The 21,711-nt window shown below is 38.6% G+C and overlaps 1 protein-coding gene across 4 annotated transcripts in view; it reads right to left on the reverse strand.

The window, feature by feature from the left end:
* LOC126297548 (dnaJ homolog subfamily C member 5) overlaps window positions 1–21,284 on the reverse strand; it is a 77,650-nt gene extending 56,366 nt beyond the window's left edge. Inside the window, exons 1-3 of one of the 4 annotated variants that reach the window (XM_049988474.1) lie at window positions 21,060–21,284; window positions 20,854–20,956; window positions 10,753–10,891 (exon numbers count right to left, since the gene is read on the reverse strand). In XM_049988474.1, coding sequence (XP_049844431.1) covers window positions 10,753–10,891; window positions 20,854–20,873 — 159 coding nt within the window. In that variant the 5' untranslated portion in view covers window positions 20,874–20,956; window positions 21,060–21,284. The remainder of the gene's footprint in view (window positions 1–10,752; window positions 10,892–20,853; window positions 20,957–21,059) is intronic. The other 3 variants (XM_049988472.1, XM_049988473.1, XM_049988475.1) reach the window with 3 other exon arrangements.
* Between the last annotated feature and the right edge of the window lie 427 nt (window positions 21,285–21,711).

Genomic DNA, 21,711 nt, shown 5'->3' on the forward strand with positions numbered 1-21,711 from the left:
TAAGCAATTCGGAAGTATCCAGCTACGTTTCTTGCCAGTAGTTTCAATCAACATGCGAGTGTTATGTAGATGCTTCGTGAACTCAAATGGGAATCCCTGAAGGGATGATGACGTTCTTTTCATGAAACAATACTGAGGCAATACAGATAACGTGCATTTGCAGGTACTGCAGAATGATTCTACTACTGCCAACATAAAATTCACGTCGTCGTCGTCGCCGCCGTCGAGAATGGTTTGATGCAGCTCTCCATGCTACTCTATCCTGTGCAAGCTGCTTCATCTCCCACAACTTACTGCAACCTACATCCTTCTGAATCTGCTTAGTGTATTCATCTCTTGGTCTCTCTCCCTCTACGATTTTTACCCTCCAATGCTAAATTTGTGATCCCTTGATACCTCAGAACATGTCCTACCAACCGGTCCCTTCTTCTTGTGAAGTTGTGCCACAATTCTATTCAATGCCTCCTCATTAGTTATGTGATCTACCTATCTAATCTTCAGCATTCTTCTGTAGCACCACATTTCGAAAGCTTCTATTCTCTTCCTGTCCAAACTATTTATCGTCCATGTTTCACTTCCATACATCACTACACTCCATACAAATACTTTCATAAACAACTTCCTGACACTTAAATCTATACTCTTCTTCAGAAACGATTTCCTTGCCATTGTCAGTCTACATTTTATATCCTCTACTTCGACCATCATCAGTTATTTTGCTTCCCAAATAGCAAAACATCTTTAGTACTTTAAGTATCTCATTTCCTAATCTAATTTCCTCAGAATCACCAGATTTAATTCGACTACATTCCATTATCCTCATTTTGCTTTCGTTGATTTTCATCTTATATCCTCCTGTCAAGACACTGTCCATTCCATTCAACTGCTCTTCCAAGTCCTTTGCTGTCTCTGACAGAATTACAATGTTATCGGTAAACCTCAAAGTTTTTATTTCTTCTCCATGGATTTTAATTCCTACTCCGAATTTTTGTTTTGTTTCCTTTACTGCTTGCTCAATATACAGATTATATAACATCGGGGATAGGCTACAACCCTGTCTCACTCCCTTCCCAACCACTGCTTCCCTTTCATGTCCCTCAACTCTTATAACAGCCATTTGGTTTCTATACAAATTGTAAATAGCCTTTCGCTCCCTGTATTTTACCCCTGTCACCTTTAGAATTTGGGAGAGAGTATTCCAGTCAACATTGTCAAAAGCTTTCTCTAAGTCTACAAACACTAGAAATGTTGGTTTGCCTTTCCTTAATCATTCTTCTAAGATAAGTTGCTTGTAAAACAGAATTTTACAAGATAAATCAGAACTCAGTTGCACAAATTTTTTTTTGTCTGTTTCAGTGTTGAGGCACTGTGTTTATAACCACAGCAACACACTCCAGATTGAGTAAGTCTTAATGAACTATTTCAAATACCCCTCTGCGTTAACACCACAGCTTTTCTTCTACACTGTACCAAAATTGTCTACTGCACTAGCAAAAATTCATAATTTTCTCGAAGTCGCAGGTGTACTTTGTGAGAATAAAGTAAGCTACACCATGATTCATTGTTTCTACACTGCTTTACAATTAACTGTACATGATGATTTGTTCAAAGTATTTTCTCACGGGTTTAACGGAAGTGGGGGGGGGGGGAGGGGGGGGGGAGGGGAACTTTTTTGTAAACCTTTCAAAACAGGCACATTACATTACCCAGTGCTTTCAACACACTGTACTATCCAAAATACTAACAAGGAAAGTATTTACATTCGAACAAACATGTCTGTATGAAATTTTGGTTGCAGGACCATTACGTATGTCTCAATGTGCTGCTGGTGAGTGTTATCTCCGCAAACATGCTCTACATGTCACTGCAAATGTCATTATAGAAACCAAACACAAAACACAGATATCTTAACTATAAATGAAAGCGAGGGCTTTCGATACAATGCTCAAAGTAATGTGAATTACTACAAAATGCATAGTGAAGAAAAGCAAGTTCATCACACGCCATAGCTGCACGTTCTATAATATCAGTGCTGAACTCCATGACAAGGACACTTCAGTTTGGAAGTTGACCACAGGTTCACCAACATCATAGCCAGCATTTTGCTGTGTATAACGGGGCATTGGCATATATACTTCTGCAGATATCGTTTGTATATGGCAGAATGCATTTTCATGATAAATAATCTGTCTCAATTTTAGCTGTATGTTCCTGGAATGTAGTTTAAGAAAGTCTTATTCTCTTGGGATATTTAATGAAGAGCCAAAGAAACTGGTACACCTGCCTAATATCATGTAGGGCCCCATGAGCACACAGAAGTGCCACAACGTGACGTGGACTCTATTACGGTCTGAAGTAGTGTTGTAGGGAACTGACACCATGAATCCCACAGGGCTGTCCATAAATCCATAAGAGTACTAGGGGGTAGAGATCTCTTCTGAACAGCAAGTTGCAAGGCATCCCAGCTACGTTCAATAATGTTCATGTCTGGGGAGTTTGGTGGGCAGCACAAGTGTTTCAACTCAGAAGAGTGTTCCTGGAGCCACTCTGTAGAAATTCTGGACATGTAGAGTGTCACATTATCCTCCTGGAATTGTCCAAGTCTGTTGGAATGCACAACGGACACCAATGGATGAAGGTGACCAGACAGGATGCTTATGTACGTGTCATCTGGAAGAGTCTTATCTACACGTATCAGGGGTCCCATACCACTCCAACTGCAAACACACCACACAATTACAGAGCCTCTACCAGCTAGAACAGTCCCCTACTGACATGCAGGATCCATGGATGAATCCGAAATGAGACTCGTCCAACCAGGCAACATGGTTCCGGTCATTAACAGTCCAATGTTTCTATTCATGAGCCCAGGCAAAGAGTAAAGCTTTGTGTCAAGCAGTCATCAAGGGTACACGAGTGGGCCTTCGGTTCCAAAAGTTCCTATCGATGATGTTTCGTTGAGTGGTTTGCAAGCCCAGCATTGAAATATGCAGCAATTTGTGGAAGGGTTGAACTGCTGTCACACTGAACAATTCTCTTCAGTCGTCGTTGGTCTTGCTCTTGCAGGATCTCTTTCTGGTCCCAGCTATGTCAAAGATTTGATAATTTACCGGATTCCTGATTTTCACAGTACACTCATGCAATGGTCTTATAGAAAAACCCTCACGTTGTTACCTCAGAGGTGGTGTGTACCATCACTCATGCGCCGACTATAACACCACACTCAAATCTTTATAACCTGCCGTTGTAGCAGCAGTAACCAATCTAACAACTGCACCAGATACTTGTCACCTTACATAGGCACTACCGGCCGCAGAGTCGTACTATGCCTGTCTACATATCTCTGTACTTGAATAAGCATGCCTACCAGTTTCAGTGTATTTTATCCTGTCTGAAGAAACACACATCCAGACATCAGTAGTACCTGTTCATCTTTCTGGCAGGAGTCGCACAGTACTAGTGACTTGGTTGGCAACTGTGTATTCCCAACTGACAGAATAAATGTTTTCAAACGTCTCATCATCCTACCGCTCACAGCTGCAACTACAATCACTCTGGACGACAATCCTTTTTCAAGTTACTGAAATCCCAGCAGTGATGTAAAGTTTGTACACACAAGCTTTCTAGCTACATTAAATGAACAATGTTATAAGTGCCAATAATGAACTGTTTAACTGATAATATTTTTTGCACTGCAGTAGAAACCAGAAAATATGCAAATCATTCATCATCTACACCAACATCACTTTCATTCATCATCTACACCCTACACCAACATCACCTTATGAAGAAGAGTTCATCATTACTTCATTTCAACAAATCGCACAACATTAGCAGTGTTCATTACTGATCACCTACCCATATGGCGTTTCACTACACAAACAACTTCCCAAAATGCAACTTCACATCACAGTGCACCATCTCTACTAACAAAGGAGAAGGCAAAGGCCAAATCCGACAGGCCATACTCCGTGGCCTCCAGTAGAGATCTACAGGGTTTGCAGATAAATAAGTATCACTGATGCAGTAAGAGACTTTCAAAGCAACTGTCTGAAACTGAATCTACGTTGTTGATACACCTTCGTCTTGTACATAGAAAAATATTTACTGTCACAGGTGCTAGTAGGGACTGGATTCAACACAAATGAGGAAGCTAGACTATTATGATCACATACAAGACATTGGGGGAGGGTAGGAGATGGGGGGAGAGAGGGAAGGGGGGGGGGGTGAGGAGGGAGAGAGAGAGAGAGAGAGAGAGAGAGAGAGAGAGAGAGAGAGAGAGAGAGAGAGAGAGAGAGAGAGAGAGAGAGAGGGGGGGGGGGGAGGAAGGGGAGGAAGAGAGGGGCAGATAAATTTTCTGTAAGTAAAACAGTTAAGAATAAGCAGTAGTGTGAAGTACTGTATCACAAACTGAAGATTCTCTTACATTGTGTGGCTAAAACAGTTCACCTCCTGTATTTGGTTCAAATTGAGCACTAGTAGTAAATACTGGCATTGAACTTAAATACCAACAGGCATGTATCTGAGGAGATCAGACTTTTTTACTCAGTGGTTTTACTCTAAGATGTTCCAGTCAACATTATCACTAGGATGCACAAACCTTAGGAAACATTTCCAGGAAACCAACCCTCGCATCACTAGCGAGATTCTATAGAGAAAGGACAAACACTGTGTGAAAGGGGGAAAAAATACTTAATTTCATTCCCATAATTTGGAGGTAATCTAAGTATGTAATGGAAGTATCTCCGTCTCTTTGAAAGTCTCCAAATACTCTTTCTTGACAGGTTATGTACTCTTGCTGCTGTGAAATTTGTATTTCTTATAAGTCAGTATACTTGAGGTTATGACCTCAAAACACAAAAAAATCAGTTTTAACATTCACACAATCAAAATTGTCAGAATATGCAATAAGAAAAAATTGATTCCCAGCATTGTTTTCTGGAGCTTATCATTAAGTCCAACTCATTTACATATTGTTTTAACCTGTGTTTTACAACTCTTTTTGTGCCCAAGTAGAAAAGTTTCTGAAACAAGAAATTTTCCCTGAGTGAGACTATGTTTCTTATTTTTATTGGTATGTAGGGCACAAGGGGATACAGACCAACACCTTAAACTTTTCATAAGTAACACACTTTTGTAATTATCACTATTAGATACAACAGAATTTTGGGGGAACTTTTAAATTTTTATCACAATTCTTAGTAATAAACAATTTTTACATCTAAGTAGAAGCATACTTTTAGTTGAAATGTACCCCTAACATGGAGCACTTTTCAACAAGAGGCTGGGTACTATCCAACATTTAAATAACACCAGATTTTTTTACCAGAATAAACAAATTTTATTGATATAACAGGCTTACAATATATGATAGGTGCAAATGCAGCAAAATTACTGACTTTTTTTTAATAAACAGAACACTTTACCAAATTGTGCAGTTCACTTCAGCAAGCAAAAAACCAATTACAACATCTAGGCTGAATATTCAGTCTCCTGTTAAACCACTTGAATGAACAGCTTGTTCATGAAAGCCAAAAAATTTGCTGTATTTGGTTTATTAAAAACTGTTTCTCTTGATAAGAGAATGTTCCCAGGTGTCCCTAAGCTGAGCTGTTATCAGCTCATGAAACCGCATCAATTCCAGCTATTTTAATTACAGAGCTTAACCAGTTTTGGATATTTGTATGCAATCTGATTTGTCAGTCCATAGCTAATATTTTTAACTTTAAATAGTGGAATCATAAACCTAACATACTTTATCCGCAGTGAAAATTTGTCGACTTGTATACTTTGAGTGGTAAGAATTTGGTGATGGTGTCCAACTGCTGTCACTCAATATCAACTGCAGAACTCTAATCTGTCAAATACAGCAGAATAGTACATCCCATATAGATCTGCTGCTGTTCTAAGAGACAGGGCATCCTGGCCACTGCAATTTTTAGTGCCGGCGCCAGCTTTCAAACTGACTTTTGCCAACTCAAATATACTATTACTTGATTGCCGAAACAACTTATTTATATGCGCTAGAGGAACATTTCAACTGTGTTGAGATCTACCTATAAAGATTTCATTGAAATCTGTCCTGTAAGCAACCACTAATGTTAAAGCACTGTTACTCCTTTTAGAACAGTGTTGCAAATGGTTTATAGCGTATCAAGAAGCAGAGTCTCTTAATTGGGTCAATAAATCTGATTTAATATTAAATGACAAATACACTATTGAAAAAAATAACTCAGCTTTGACTTTGGACACCACAAAATAGTATTTACTTAATATCAATCTTCTTATGGATAACATGGATAAGTATCCATTGCAGCTTTTCTCCTGTAGTGGAACTTTATTTGTTGGCAAATCAAACAGAAGTTCCAGTGACGAATTCAAAGTGCCCCCTTGCTGAAATTGCTCCACCTCGTCTCGCTACCAAAATCTTAGGCTATGCTAGTTAGTAACCGATTCTTACTGGTGCAATACATCTAGTACAGAATTTGTGAAGCAGACAATTGAATTAACTGTCTTTCTTTAAAGTCCTGAACAGGGTGAAATCTGGAAAACTAGTTTAACTTTAACAAAAGTACCATTCAGAGTTTCAAAGAGATTGACAAGTGTTTTGCATTTGATCTTGCTCTCCACTCTAATCTGTGATATCAATTACTTTCCTTTTAGTCAGAGCACACCAATCTTTTCTATTCCAAGTACTCATTTGGAGAGAAGAAATGGTCCCGAAGGGACATGAATATGCAGCACATTCACTAACATACACACTAGTCGAGAGAGAGAGAGAGAGAGAGAGAGAGAGAGAGAGAGAGAGAGAGAGAGAGAGAGAGCTCTCCACTAAAGTAGCACTGTTTCTATCAATTAGGTGGATAAGTCAGATATAAAATCATTTGCAACCAAACAACTACATTATTCCAATTTGAAATCTTACAGCATGTTATCACAACAGTTTCAAATGAAACTGATTAGCTCATCTCGCCGTGAGACTTATTTCATATGGGTAACTTTCAGTCTGCATATTTGATGTAAATGTTGGGTTGGTGCACAAGTTTGTACCATTTTTCTGCAAGTTTACTAAACTCAACAGATACACACACACGAGAGACTAGTCATCAATAATATATTCTCCTTCACTAGTTACAACAGCCTGCTAATGTTGGTGTAAGTTTTCAATTTTGCAAATGTAGAAATCACGTGGTTTTGGGGCGAAGAACTCATTCAGCCACGTTCAGAGTGCATTTTCCAACCAAAAAGGAAATTCATTGAAGCTTGTACAATAGAGAGCGGGAAAAGCAAAAATCTGAGGGTGCAAAATCAAGCAAATAAAGTAGGTGTAGAATGACTTCCCAACACAACTCCTGTATAGCGATTTTTGTCAGTACAGCACAATGCAGGTGGGCATTATCATGGAGTAGCATCATTTAACACAGGCTTCCTTGTTGCTGTTGTCGTCTGCAAGACATCTCTCCTATTGACAATAAATGCAAACAGTGATGGTTAAACCTGAGGGAAGCCATTTGTAGCACACCACACCATTGCTGTTCCATCAGACCATAACCTTATCTTTTGTGGAAGCAAGCATGTTTTGGGAGTTGCTGCTTTGTTTTGGCTAAACCATTCCTTTCTTTTCCTCATGATAGCATGAAGACACCATTTCTCATCACCAGTAATGATACAGGATAGAAATGGTTGGTGGTGTTCATGAGCCAATTGATGAGCAAGCAGAGATACATATATGACTACTCATTTATTTTTGTGATTCTGGCTTAGAGCATGTGGTAACCATACAGATGATTTTTTAACCTTCATCATATGCAAGTGCCTCACAATGGTGGAATGATAGCAGTTCATCACATTTGCTGCTTCTTGAGTACAATGACATGAATTATTGTTCATCAAACTGCAAAGATCTTCCTGAACATGTCAAAACAATCCTCCACAAAATGACTGTACTATTTTCTTGCAATGCTCTGCCCAATGGCATTATTCCCATACAAGGTGCAACTGTTTCTGGGTGCCTCTGCTGCTGCTGCCACTCTACTGAATATAAACAGAAGAATGTTGGAAAAGTTCTGATTTTTCAACTTGATACTTCATTTTCTAGTGTCCACAGCTCCACTTACTATCTCCAAATGACAATATGTAAGCTCAGATAACAACAGTTAACTACAAACAAAAAATTATGAAGCACAAATAAAGACATAGAAACTAAAATACCAGCATCTGAAACAAAAATCATACAATCTTACACATCAAGCCAATACTTACAAGAGTTGTTACAAGTATTTTATTACTGTGTAAGAAGACAATATTTTCACAAGAGGAAGGGAAAAAATATTAAACAATGAAATAGGATGGAATCTGAACAAATTTGTGAAGAAACTTTCCTCGGGGGGGGGGGGGGGGGGGGGAAATTAGTAATATATATATATATATATATATATATATATATATATATATATATATATATATATATATATATATATATATATATATATATATATATATATATATATATATAAGTATGATATAGCCAATTACAATTTTGTCTTTTCATCTAAAACTTGTTGCTCCTAGCAGCTTATTCAAACTCATTTTCTAATCTACTCAACAAGTGGAGCTTCCACTGCAAGTCTCCTCTCTCTCTCTCTCTCTCTCTCTCTCTCTCTCTCTCTCTAGCAGTAATGTTTTAACTAAAATTGAATTGTAGTCAACAAAAATCACTTCTCATTATTTTTAAATTTTTTTCACAAGCAAAAAACAAAATTTAGCTGAAGGAAAAAAATCTTTCAGTAACAACTTGTTACAAAATTTTATTCTTGGGGTCATATGTTGCAAAGTTTACTGCAGCTCTCTCTGTGCTGTTGAGGAAGAAATATCAATATCATCAATAGGTCTTTCTGTTTTGTAGCTGAGAAACATGGCCACTCTTTCAGATGAATTATGGTATTGCTTGCATCAGTCAAGGTCTTTCCTCTTAGATAAATTGAAATTTTTTCATTCTTATGTTTCATAGAGTCTTCAATAGCTATTTGAGATGAACGAGCACGAGAGACTTTGACCACAGTGCATTTGGAGACCTTAAATGCCCGCATTGACAGCAATATTTCAACAACATTTTTAAAATCAAAGTAGTCAGTTGCATGCATTGGAACTACATGGAATGGGTTCATAGCTTTAGCTGACAACAGTCTTATGTAAACCTTGCAGAATAAAGATCGTGCTTGCCTTTCTTCATTTCTCTAAACGCAAAATCTGGCCTAGCCAAAAGGTTCCCCCATTTACCACAACCTTGTGTGTTACATGTTCAAACCACAGAGGAGACGATGCATTGCACTTTGACCTGCATGGGGAGACACTGCTTGGCACAAAGACCATGCACCATCTACTACTGATTGTTTAGAACATTTTTCTCCATAATTTTGCACTTGGTTCAAGCCTAGGGACACACCACAGAGTACTGAGAAAACAATAGCTCTGAAATGTGTTTTGTGACAGAAAATGGTGCTTTGAACATTTGACATTTCCACTCTTCACATGTTCTGTTTTCATTTATGTAACTTGAAAGAATCATTACAAGAGCTACATATCTTCACCACACTACACTAACGTAAAATCAGCACTAAGGACAGATTGTGTACACTGTGACCAGAGGTAAGTTTTGATGTTAGTTCAGAAACTACACTCTGTTCAGGACTCAGCCTTGTTGTACACCACTAAACATGGATGCACCAAAGGAGTTTCAGTGTCAATCTAAGTTAACATGAAAGATGCTTGCCAACACTTAAAATCGGATATTGACCCAATTATCACACTTTGTAGATATTACTACTATTCCATGGATACACAGCATTTATTATAGAAGGAGTTGTGGTGTAAAGGAGGAGGACGCTAAACAGAAAAGGAGTGATCTCCAAACTTCTCCCCCTTACAAAACAGACTGTTTCCGGAAATGCATACTGGGCCAATATAAAGACAATACAATGAAGAAAAAATAAAAAGTAAAAGTTGCTATGGCCAACAAGGAAAAGGTGTCATTTTATATAAACGCATTCTTAATTATTCCCACTTTGACTGCATTGCACCCCTGGTAGTTTCATTTTCTTTTGGTACTGGAATTTCTTCAGACACCGAATTTCACCCCAAAGTTATATGTAGTGCTTTGTACACACTGTAATATGTTCTGGTTAAGCTTAGAGTCAGATTGCTTATACTACATTTAATGAAAACTGCCCATGATTCCTAAATTTCTCTGCTCTTTCACCACCAGGAGATTTGGTGGAGATGAGCACACTCCTCAGCACCTTGTTATTTGATTTAAAAAATCACACTGGGTTTTCCTCATGTTGCTTCCTTCCAAAGGCGCTTTGACGCATTCTTTCTTCAGTGAGGCAATGTAGGCTGATACCTTGCAGACAGCTCTGAGCTGTTGCTACATCTGCTCTAAACAAATCGCCAACTGAAAGTTTCCCGTAGCATAAAACCTTAATGTTAAAAGTGGTACGTACATTGCAGTGTGCGATTGGTTTCAACACAGTTTCTCAGCCTTAGAACTACCTACTGCACAGTATTTTCATATATATATATATATATATATATATATATATATATATATAATCATTCCCTGGAGACAGTCTCCAGGGAACCTCAACAGAAAAATAAGCTGATTGGAATAAATTAACAGTTTCCAACATCTTAGCAACTGAAACAGAGGCAAATTGTAGATAAAAAAAGAAGACACAAATGTAAGTAACTTACCCGTTCAGCAGCTTCTGGGTTATTTGGATTCTTATCAGGATGGTATTTTAAGGCAAGTTTCCTATATGTCTTTTTGACATCTTCTGCTGTAGCTGTCTTCGGGAGACCCAAAATTACATAAAGTGTATCACCAGATGTCCTATAAAAGTCCAAAATGAGAAGAAACAAACGACGTCCATTGCAGCTCTCATTACATTGCCTACTTGGCATATTAATTAACACAGTTAAGAGAGACTTCAAAATTTTATGTACTGTAATATTTGAACTTAGCTAACACACACAAATTTTGAGGGGAAAAAAAATATTACAACTTAAAAGTCCATTATGCAACTATATTAAATAGGCACGCACTGTCTTGCAATGGAAGATAAAGGCAATTTACTCACTTTTTCCATTTGCATCTGAGAAAGAATATTGCATTTACGGTGACAAATATGAGATGATCTCTCAGAATTTACAAGAGCAAACAAACTTTAATGAGGTCAAAATCTCAAAAGTTTGTGCACAGGCTTCTCAAAGAGGTTTTGCTGCTTTCTAACGTAATAAGCATTAGTCTGACCAACTGAAGAACCTAACTGAGCACCTCTTTACAGAAAAAGATGGGAAGATAAATGCATGGAAAAGATGAACACACTACCTTTCAACATACGTAGTTTGCTTTCACCTGAAAAATTACACCTACATACCTCCACATATTTCACACAGTCCCGGACTGGAGTTTGCATTTAGTGTAAAGTACAGTGTTAGCAAAAGTGTAAATTGAATGTATGATTAGATACAGATTACATACCCAAACAAAAATGATGTGGGCTGAGTAGAAAACTGAAATGTACATCAGCAAAACGAGTGTATATGCAACTGCAAATCCATCTGTCTTGTATTTTTATGAAGAAACCATTATAATAGAACTGTGTCCACATAACTCAATCACTTAAAAGATTTTACATAACAATTTCTTAATGCACCATTTCCTGTTCAGTTATTTTACCTTCAATCTTCCCTCCGAGTTCACTGAACAATCAAACCATTTTCCTAGCACTTTACTCAATGCCTTTCAAGTATCTGGTCAGCTTACTATCAGTTACCCACTTTGAATACGTTTACAGAAAGCCCTATATGTCTCGCAAAATCTCTCGACACTGAACAATAACCTACCAGCAACAATTTTGTGAGCTACCTAACAATTATTTTCCATTTTTACCAATAACTTAATTCTTCACTACTACATGATAATGTGTGTGCATCGAAAGGGTGCAAAAAAAAAGGGCAGCTCGTTTTGTATTATCGCGTTATAGGGGAGAGAGTGTGGCAGATATGATACACGAGTTGGGATGGAAGTCATTACAGCATAGACGTTTTTCGTCGCGGCGAGACCTTTTTACGAAATTTCAGTCACCAACTTTCTCTTCCGAATGCGAAAATATTTTGTTGAGCCCAACCTACATAGGTAGGAATGATCATCAAAATAAAATAAGAGAAATCAGAGCTCGAACAGAAAGGTTTAGGTGTTCGTTTTTCCCCGCTCGCTGTTCGGGAGTGGAATAGTAGAGAGATAGTATGTGGTTCGATGAACCCTCTGCCAAGCACTTAAATGTGAATTGCAGAGCAGTCATGTAGATGTAGATGTATAAATGTACAGCACCAATAGTTTTGTAATGGGGCTGTCAACTTTTAAACAGACTGCATGTTTATTTACAGATGCCGAGAAAAATCTTTAAAATCAGCCTTTAGACTACATCAAACTATACCCAACATAGGAAACCTAAATGAAATGCCTGCATTAATGGCCAGTTTAAGTAGTTACCATGTAAGAATGGGTAGTATGAAAAACAACATAAGGAGCTCTGTTGCTTTTATATGTAACTCAATTACTTTGTGATGATGGAGAAAAATATTAGCCTTCTTCAGCCCACCTAGTCCAATATGCGGAAGGCTGCGAGATATAGCACAGTTAGCAGACATATGGTTTCCAGATAATTTTATTTACTTTAGAATTCAAAGTTATTTCGTGGTGGTGGTGGTAGTAGTAGTGAGAGAAAAATTTGTTTGCAAAACTTTACAACAAATTTATCACAACTTAGTTCACGTATCTCTTACTTTAGGGATCAGTATTGTATAGCAGGTATTTTGTTACGTGCCACAACTGAATTAAACAGTTCAAAATAACGAGGAAAGAGAGTGGAGTGACTAATTTGAGTTTGACAACCATGTTTTGCTTGGCAGTAAACAGAATAATGCCTATGAAGAAATGAGCACCCATTAAGTCAGCCTCGTCTTCCCAAACACAAACAAAATTTAGCTGAATAAAGTATTGGGCTTGAGATGAAGCCAAATTATCAAATGTCCAGAATGAAACTATAATTCAGAAGAACATTACTTAATGAAGTAACCTTACCTCACAGACAAGCACTGCTTAATGAAGAATTAATTTCAATCTTCACATTCTGTGAGCAGCACTCTGGGCCTGACATAGCACACAGTGTTTTTTTTTTCTTTTTACAACACAATCAAAAAAGCATTTGATAAGTATATAATGGATTTATATCAGCCAATCACCACCATCAGATTACATGGTTATACTGCAAGTGCTGACAAAGTTCCCCTTGTTTCGTCAACGCAATTAAAACAAGGTATGAGGACAATGCAAAGGTAACAAGTGCTTTTAGGCAGTCTACTACCCCCCATGAACCATGGACCTTGCCGTTGGTGGGGAGGCTTGCGTGCCTCAGCGATACAGATGTCTGTACCGTAGGTGCAACCACAACGGAGGGGTATCTGTTGAGAGGCCAGACAAACGTGTGGTTCCTGAAGAGGGGCAGCAGCCTTTTCAGTAGTTGCAGGGGCAACAGTCTGGATGATTGACTGATCTGGCCTTGCAACATTAACCAAAACGGCCTTGCTGTGCTGGTACTGCGAACGGCTGAAAGCAAGGGGAAACTACAGCCGTAATTTTTCCCGAGGACATGCAGCTTTACTGTATGATTAAATGATGATGGCATCCTCTTGGGTAAAATATTCCGGAGGTAAAATAGTCCCCCATTCGGATCTCCGGGCGGGGACTACTCAGGAGGATGTAGTTATCAGGAGAAAGAAAACTGGCGTTCTACGGATCGGAGCGTGGAATGTCAGATCCCTTAATCGGGCAGGTAGGTTAGAAAATTTAAAAAGGGAAATGGATAGGTTAAAGTTAGATATAGTGGGAATTAGTGAAGTTCGGTGGCAGGAGGAACAAGACTTCTGGTCAGGTGACTACAGGGTTATAAACACAAAATCAAATAGGGGTAATGCAGGAGTAGGTTTAATAATGAATAGGAAAATAGGAATGCGGGTAAGCTACTACAAACAGCATAGTGAACGCATTATTGTGGCCAAGATAGATACGAAGCCCACACCTACTACAGTAGTACAAGTTTATATGCCAACTAGATCTGCAGATGATGAAGAAATTGAAGAAATGTACGATGAAATAAAAGAAATTATTCAGATAGTGAAGGGAGACGAAAATTTAATAGTAATGGGTGACTGGAATTCGAGTGTAGGAAAAGGGAGAGAAGGAAACATAGTAGGGGAATATGGATTGGGGCTAAGAAATGAAAGAGGAAGCCGCCTAGTAGAATTTTGCACAGAGCACAACTTAATCATAGCTAACACTTGGTTTAAGAATCATGAAAGAAGGTTGTATACGTGGAAGAACCCTGGAGATACTAAAAGGTATCAGATAGATTATATAATGGTAAGAGAGAGATTTAGGAACCAGGTTTTAAGTTGTAAGACATTTCCAGGGGCAGATGTGGACTCTGACCACAATCTATTGGTTATGACCTGTAGATTAAAACTGAAAAAACTGCAAAAATGTGGGAAATTAAGGAGATGGGACCTGGATAAACTGAAAGAACCAGAGGTTGTTCAGAGTTTCAGGGAGAGCATAAGGGAACAATTGACAGGAATAGGGGAAAAAAATACAGTAGAAGAAGAATGGGTAGCTCTGAGGAATGTAGTAGTGAAGGCAGCAGAGGATAAAGTAGGTACAAAGACGAGGGCTGCTAGAAATCCTTGGGTAACAGAAGAAATATTGAATTTAATTGATGAAAGGAGAAAATATAAAAATGCAGTAAATGAAGCAGGCAAAAAGGAATACAAACGTCTCAAAAATGAGATCGACAGGAAGTGCAAAATGGCTAAACAGGGATGGCTAGAGGACAAATGTAAGGATGTAGAAGCTTATCTCACTAGGGGTAAGATAGATACTGCCTACAGGAAAATTAGAGAGACCTTTGGAGAGAAGAGAACCACGTGTATGAATATCAAGAGCTCAGATGGCAGCCCAGTTCTAAGCAAAGAAGGGAAGGCAGAAAGGTGGAAAGAGTATATAGAAGGTTTATACAAGGGCGATGTACTTGAGGACAATATTATGGAAATGGAAGAGGATGTAGATGAAGACGAAATGGGAGATACGATACTGCGTGAAGAGTTTGACAGAGCACTGAAAGACCTGAGTCGAAACAAGGCCCCCGGAGTAGACAACATTCCATTAGAACTACTGACGGCCTTGGAACAACCAGTCCTGACAAAACTCTATCAGCTGGTGAGCAAGATGTATGAGACAGGCGAAATACCCTCAGACTTCAAGAAGAATATAATAATTCCAATCCCAAAGAAAGCAGGTGCTGACAGATGTGAAAATTACCGAACTATCAGTTTAATAAGCCACGGCTGCAAAATACTAACGCGAATTCTGTACAGACGAATGGAAAAACTGGTAGATGCAGACCTCGGGGAGGATCAGTTTGGATTCCGTCGAAATGTTGGAACACGTGAGGCAACACTGACCTTACGACTTATCTTAGAAGAAAGATTAAGAAAAGGTAAACCTACGTTTCTAGCATTTGTAGACTTAGAGAAAGCTTTTGACAATGTTGACTGGAATACTCTTTTTCAAATTCTAAAGGTGGCAGGGGTAAAATACAGGGAGCGAAAGGCTATTTATAATTTGTACAGAAACCAGATGGCAGTCATAAGTGTCGAGGGGCATGAAAGGGAAGCAGTGGTTGGGAAAGGAGTGAGACAGGGTTGTAGCCTCTCCCCGATGTTATTCAATCTGTATATTGAGCAAGCAGTAAAGGAAACAAAAGAAAAATTTGGAGTAGGTATTAAAATTCATGGAGACGAAGTAAAAACTTTGAGGTTCGCCGATGACATTGTAATTCTGTCAGAGACGGCAAAGGACTTGGAAGAGCAGTTGAACGGAATGGACAGTGTCTTGAGAGGATTATATGAGATGAACATCAACAAAAGCAAAACGAGGATAATGGAATGTAGTCAAATTAAATCGGGTGATGCTGAGGGAATTAGATTAGGAAATGAGACACTTAAAGTAGTAAAGGAGTTCTGCTATTTAGGAAGTAAAATAACTGATGATGGTCGAAGTAGAGAGGATATAAAATGTAGACTGGCAATGGCAAGGAAAGCGTTTCTGAAGAAGAGAAATTTGTTAACATCGAATATCGATTTATGTATCAGGAAGTCGTTTCTGAAAGTATTTGTTTGGAGTGTAGCCATGTATGGAAGTGAAACATGGACGATAACTAGTTTGGACAAGAAGAGAATAGAAGCTTTCGAAATGTGGTGCTACAGAAGAATACTGAAGATAAGGTGGATAGAGCACGTAACTAATGAGGAGGTATTGAATAGGATTGGGGAGAAGAGAAGTTTGTGGCACAACTTGACTAGAAGAAGGGATCGGTTGGTAGGACATGTTTTGAGGCATCAAGGGATCACAAATTTAGCATTGGAGGGCAGCGTGGAGGGTAAAAATCGTAGAGGGAGACCGAGAGATGAGTACACTAAGCAGATTCAGAAGGATGTAGGTTGCAGTAGGTACTGGGAGATGAAGCAGCTTACACAGGATAGAGTAGCATGGAGAGCTGCATCAAACCAGTCTCAGGACTGAAGACAACAACAACAACAACAACAACACTAACACAGATTGGTCAAAACCAGTTATAGCACTGTAAAATGCTTTTGCGATTGTGTCATAAAAGATAAAAGACCATAAACAGTCACTTAAGCTCCATGACTAGTTACTTAAAAAATGAAGAACCGACTGTGAAAGCAAAATCACTTACGCAATGACATTTAGTACATACCTCTTACAGAGGTTCACTATTACATTCGCAATTGAAGTGAAATTAAGACACTTCTGTTGGTGCCAGTCCAACAAGTTATGCAGATCAACCAACAGAGTTTAAAAAAAAATCAAAAGTGTGACTACGGCACATTAAAATTATTAATCGGCCTGCAAACCATACTCTGAGGTGCAATAGGAACAGCTTTCTTACTAAGCACACCTATCAATGCTTCAGAATTACGATCACATGGAAGATTGCGCCGACTTTACAGCAGTAGTTGTGCAAGTCATGCAGAAAACATTTTTGTTGCTAAGGTACAATCTGCTCCACCTGTAGCAGAGAATAAACAAGTGCATATACATCTAAACATCCAAATTTTTTTTTAAAATAAAGACACTACCATATGTAATTGTATGATGAGCGATCTTACTCTTTTACAATGTGACTATCAAAGCAATGGCAAGCTTTTTCCTTTTCATTGCTGTTATCATCACACACTAACATAACAGTATCATTTATAGTAGAAAACAGTGTAATGAAAGTAAAGTGATGTAAACATTGGTTTCATGGTTGGTTAGCCCTTCACATCTGTGTACTTAATGTACTAAGGGAGGTAGTACACCTTTGATCATGGAAAAAATATTAAACTCTTACAGCCACATTACCCAGCACATATAAAAAGCATCACAAGAGGTGAAAACAACAATAAGTGACAGAAAATATATAACATATCTTAGGGTGTGGAGTTAGGCTCAAACCCCCAACTCCTAATTTATTCTAAGATCAGCAAAACCCCAAAGATAACATTGTTTACACCAAGACTGCTCTTCCTGGGTTTCTTGTACCACCTTTATGCACAATACTGGAAATGGCCACAGCAGCATACTGCTTCAGACAGACAAACTATTTAATACAATATTGTAACTTGGCACACTCCTACAGGCTCTGTCAGTTCTGGATATTTAACACACCGGCTGCCACCAGCCGCAGCAAAGCCTCACGTCTTAAGTCGTTGCCTGGCAATAGAACATCCATCACTATGTGTGCAGCAGTCAACGTGTTAACAGCTTTGTGCACGATTTTGGGCATCTGCCATACTCCACTAAGCAATAATTGATAACTGGGTATGTTACCAAATTACATCTTTACCTTTCAAAAGGTAAATACACAATAAACCATTACATTCTCAATCATTTGCATAAAAATAACTTAAATGTGTGACAGGTCTCGAAAACAAAGTGCAAACAATCATTCATCCCATCATCCTGGGTGTTTTTCCATTGGACTTAGAGCTTCAATAGGTGAGCATTAATCACTGGCAGACACGTATCTGACATGCTCCTTGTAAGCCTATGAAGGTTACCCTGTGGTATCCACTTCCATTCTTCTGGGTAGTAGTGACCACAGAGTCGAGCGCCCCATAAATCCAAACATCATCACCCGTTCTTTAATGAGAGCCCATTAGAGTTCTTCTAGAGAGTGGTGGAACAGGACAATGACGAAAAATCCGTCAAACAAGTCCCACATATGGACAATATTGTTTAGGTCACAACTCGCTGCCAACCACTCCATTACTTCAATGTCCTGGCTTCACTTGACATCGCTGCTGATACCTGCCACATAAGCCCTGACATTAGAAGAAATTCAGGGCCACCACTATAAGCAGCAGCCTCCATATGGCCCAACAGAATCCGTTCAGTGTACTGCCTGGCAGTAAGATGACCATGGACAATGACACGATCCATAAGGTTATAAACAACGAAGTCTCCCCCACATTACAAAACCTTGGAAAACTGTATTTCCTCTACAACAATTGGCAGGTACTGCTCACCATAGGTACTGCACACAAAATGGCCCCTACCTTGCTTCAGAGGATACCAACACTTGCCTACGAGTAACACGTTTTGCCAGTGAAGAAGCCGATAGTTGACATGGGAACAGCAGAACTGAAGGTGAGCTGCAAAATGTCGAATCAAGTGGGGTACACTGAATAGGACGCCTGTACCTCAAAGTCCTTTCCCATAACCTGTTCATTACAATCCCATAGAACACAGCAGCTCCAGTGGCCCTTATGAGATCATCTTTCAGTGCTCTGGCAGTATCCATACAATGCTGCAATGCAGGGATGGCCCAATATCAGCCTCATGGGAAATTGTAATGCATTTATGACCTTTTTCAACCCGCCTTGTGTACTGACATCTCTGTAGCATGTCCACAACTGAGGGGTGACACACAGAGAGGCATTGTCATCTGAAGCAACACATCCTTTCTTCATCAAACAGATCATCCTGCAACTTACACCGTACTAAGATGTTGCATTGCATGTGCTTGGTTGAAGACAACATCCACCAATGACAAATGACATCTGTGTACCTCAATAGAAAACATTTGGAACACTAGTCGCTCCCTTCTGAGGCGCCACCTTACACTAATGCATAACACAGCCAACAGATGGCGAGTTATTTTAATCATTGGATACACTGAAAGCTAAGATCTCAATCTATGTAGTAAGACCACATGTACAGCCTGTCTCAAAATATATTTAACAAATCAGGTGATGCCCATGTTCCCCTAATTCTTTTTAACAGTGTAGTAAGCTTGCTGGTAGTTAAGTAATTGTTGATATAACTGATACTATTCTGAAGGTTTCCACCTGACACTGCCTGTTCATCACAAGAATTACATGTGTGTTTTAATGCATGTTTCTGGTGACATATGATGGCACCTTTTATATACTTTATTGTCTAGACAATTGCTTCCTTGGCTGAATTTGCCATTTCTGACTTAAAATGCACCACATCAATGTTACTGTGTTTTAAAGCCAGCAGACAACCCATCTGTTACAAATTGTTAGAGGTTCAACAAGTAGGGCCTACAACAGCATTTTTTAACAAGATGAGATGAAGCAGGGGCTTGCATTCCACAGACACCTATCAAAATCTTCACTACAGATGGATTTCATGGTAAATGCAGTAGTGTTAAACTGGCAGAGAGTGTGACAGTGGTGAGGAACAGGATTTCCAGAGGAACATTTTTTCCATTTCCAAACATGCTTTATTAATATCTTTATGTTATTATTGCTGAATCCAAAAGAGCTCCTGTACAAATATTTTGAAATTGCTGTAAATTCTACAACTGGCTATTTGTCATTTGTGCTTGGCCTTTGCATTCCAGATGACTCTACCAACACCACAAATCTGGAATTTGAAGGGTATTTTCAATTCCATCCCCCACCCCCCCCCCCCTTTCCAGGAGCAACTACATGTGTGACATGATGTCTCAAGATTTTTCCCTTTCTTGTTCCTCAAATTCAAAATGCAATTGGAGCTTGCATTCAATCAACTAACCAATCTTCAAGCTTAATGAGTACTACTACATTTTCGTTTCCATGAGTGACAAAATTTCTAACAGGCTTCACATAAATAAAGCACCCTCGTTCTCAGTATTGCAAGAGTGCAAGGCAAAGTATCTCCCTCTTTTCATTCAACAAGACATCTGTGGCCATATTCAATTATTTAAAAAGAAAACACACATAATTTTACCTATCATATTGATGAAAGCACTATATGCTTTTCATTGAGACTGAAAATTTTTCGATAGTAGTGTTTGTAATAAAAAATTACAACATGAATTAATAATTCGTAAATTTTACAGTAAAACAACTCTATTAAAACGAGCGTCACATTGAAACGAGTGCAAAACGAACTTTTGTCAGTTTAAAACAAGGATACGAGTAGCGCGTTATCATGAATCATGCTCTTAGCACAATTTAAAACACGTTTTACAAGTCTCTTAAACACTACACTTTTTCTGATACGCACTGAAAGATGCAGCCACAACACGACGTAGAACTTAATTTTATTGTGAGCGTCATACATAGGCATAACACTATAGGCAACTGTCAACCATTGTGACATTTATTAGGTAAAATAAAAAGAAAATCAATCAGACCATAACAAAAATTACGACTTACGATAATTTTCGCCTGTCCATCGTGCCGTTCACTTCTCTCCGCGTAAATGTCTTTCAATAAATCGGCCACTCAGTAGAATTGATTACGCTCGCCGTTCATAGAGCTACAGTTCAACAGAACGTTGCATTTCAGTTCTCATTACTGCTTAAATCAAGAAGAGTATATTACATATTACTCACATATTCTCATTAGCATTTGATCAGTACCTTCAGTGAGGACAAAACGCCTTACTACATATAATATAACACACTGCCGTCGAGCTTCCTGCTTCGCCAAACACCCAGCCCCGGACTCCTATTGACCAGTACCTTGATAATATATACGTGCGCATCAAAGACATTACTACAACAGATAATTTCCGCCATGTTATTTCTCTAAGATATTGTCTTACAATATGATCAGAAGTCAGAACATGATTCCTCCATGCAATACCGTCGTTCTTCAGCTGTAGACAACAATCTTAATCAAAAGTTTTTACCGTTTATTGTTGCTTTGTTAATGACTTGTAAAGAACAGTTGTATAAATGTTACGGATTACTTTCCCTTAAACAAGTCTTTCCAATACCTATTCAGACACTCAGATTGTATAGGTTTCGTCAACGAGTAGTTGTATTGATGACTTATTTACTAACAACATACAGCACTAATATACATTATGAAAGTATTTAGAAACATGTACGAGAAAAACACTGAATATATCCATACAAGAAATTTTGCAATATTACTTACAACAAACTAAATGATTACAAATACGTAAAATCGTCCAAAGAACGTCAGTAGGTTCACGCTAATTTTCGAAGGTCCGGCGTTTGCCATACACTATTGTGTACATAGTGGCATAACTGCTTGTCTTATAAC

The sequence above is a fragment of the Schistocerca gregaria genome, chromosome X (genome assembly GCF_023897955.1).
Source record: "Schistocerca gregaria isolate iqSchGreg1 chromosome X, iqSchGreg1.2, whole genome shotgun sequence".
Lineage (NCBI taxonomy): Eukaryota > Metazoa > Arthropoda > Insecta > Orthoptera > Acrididae > Schistocerca > Schistocerca gregaria.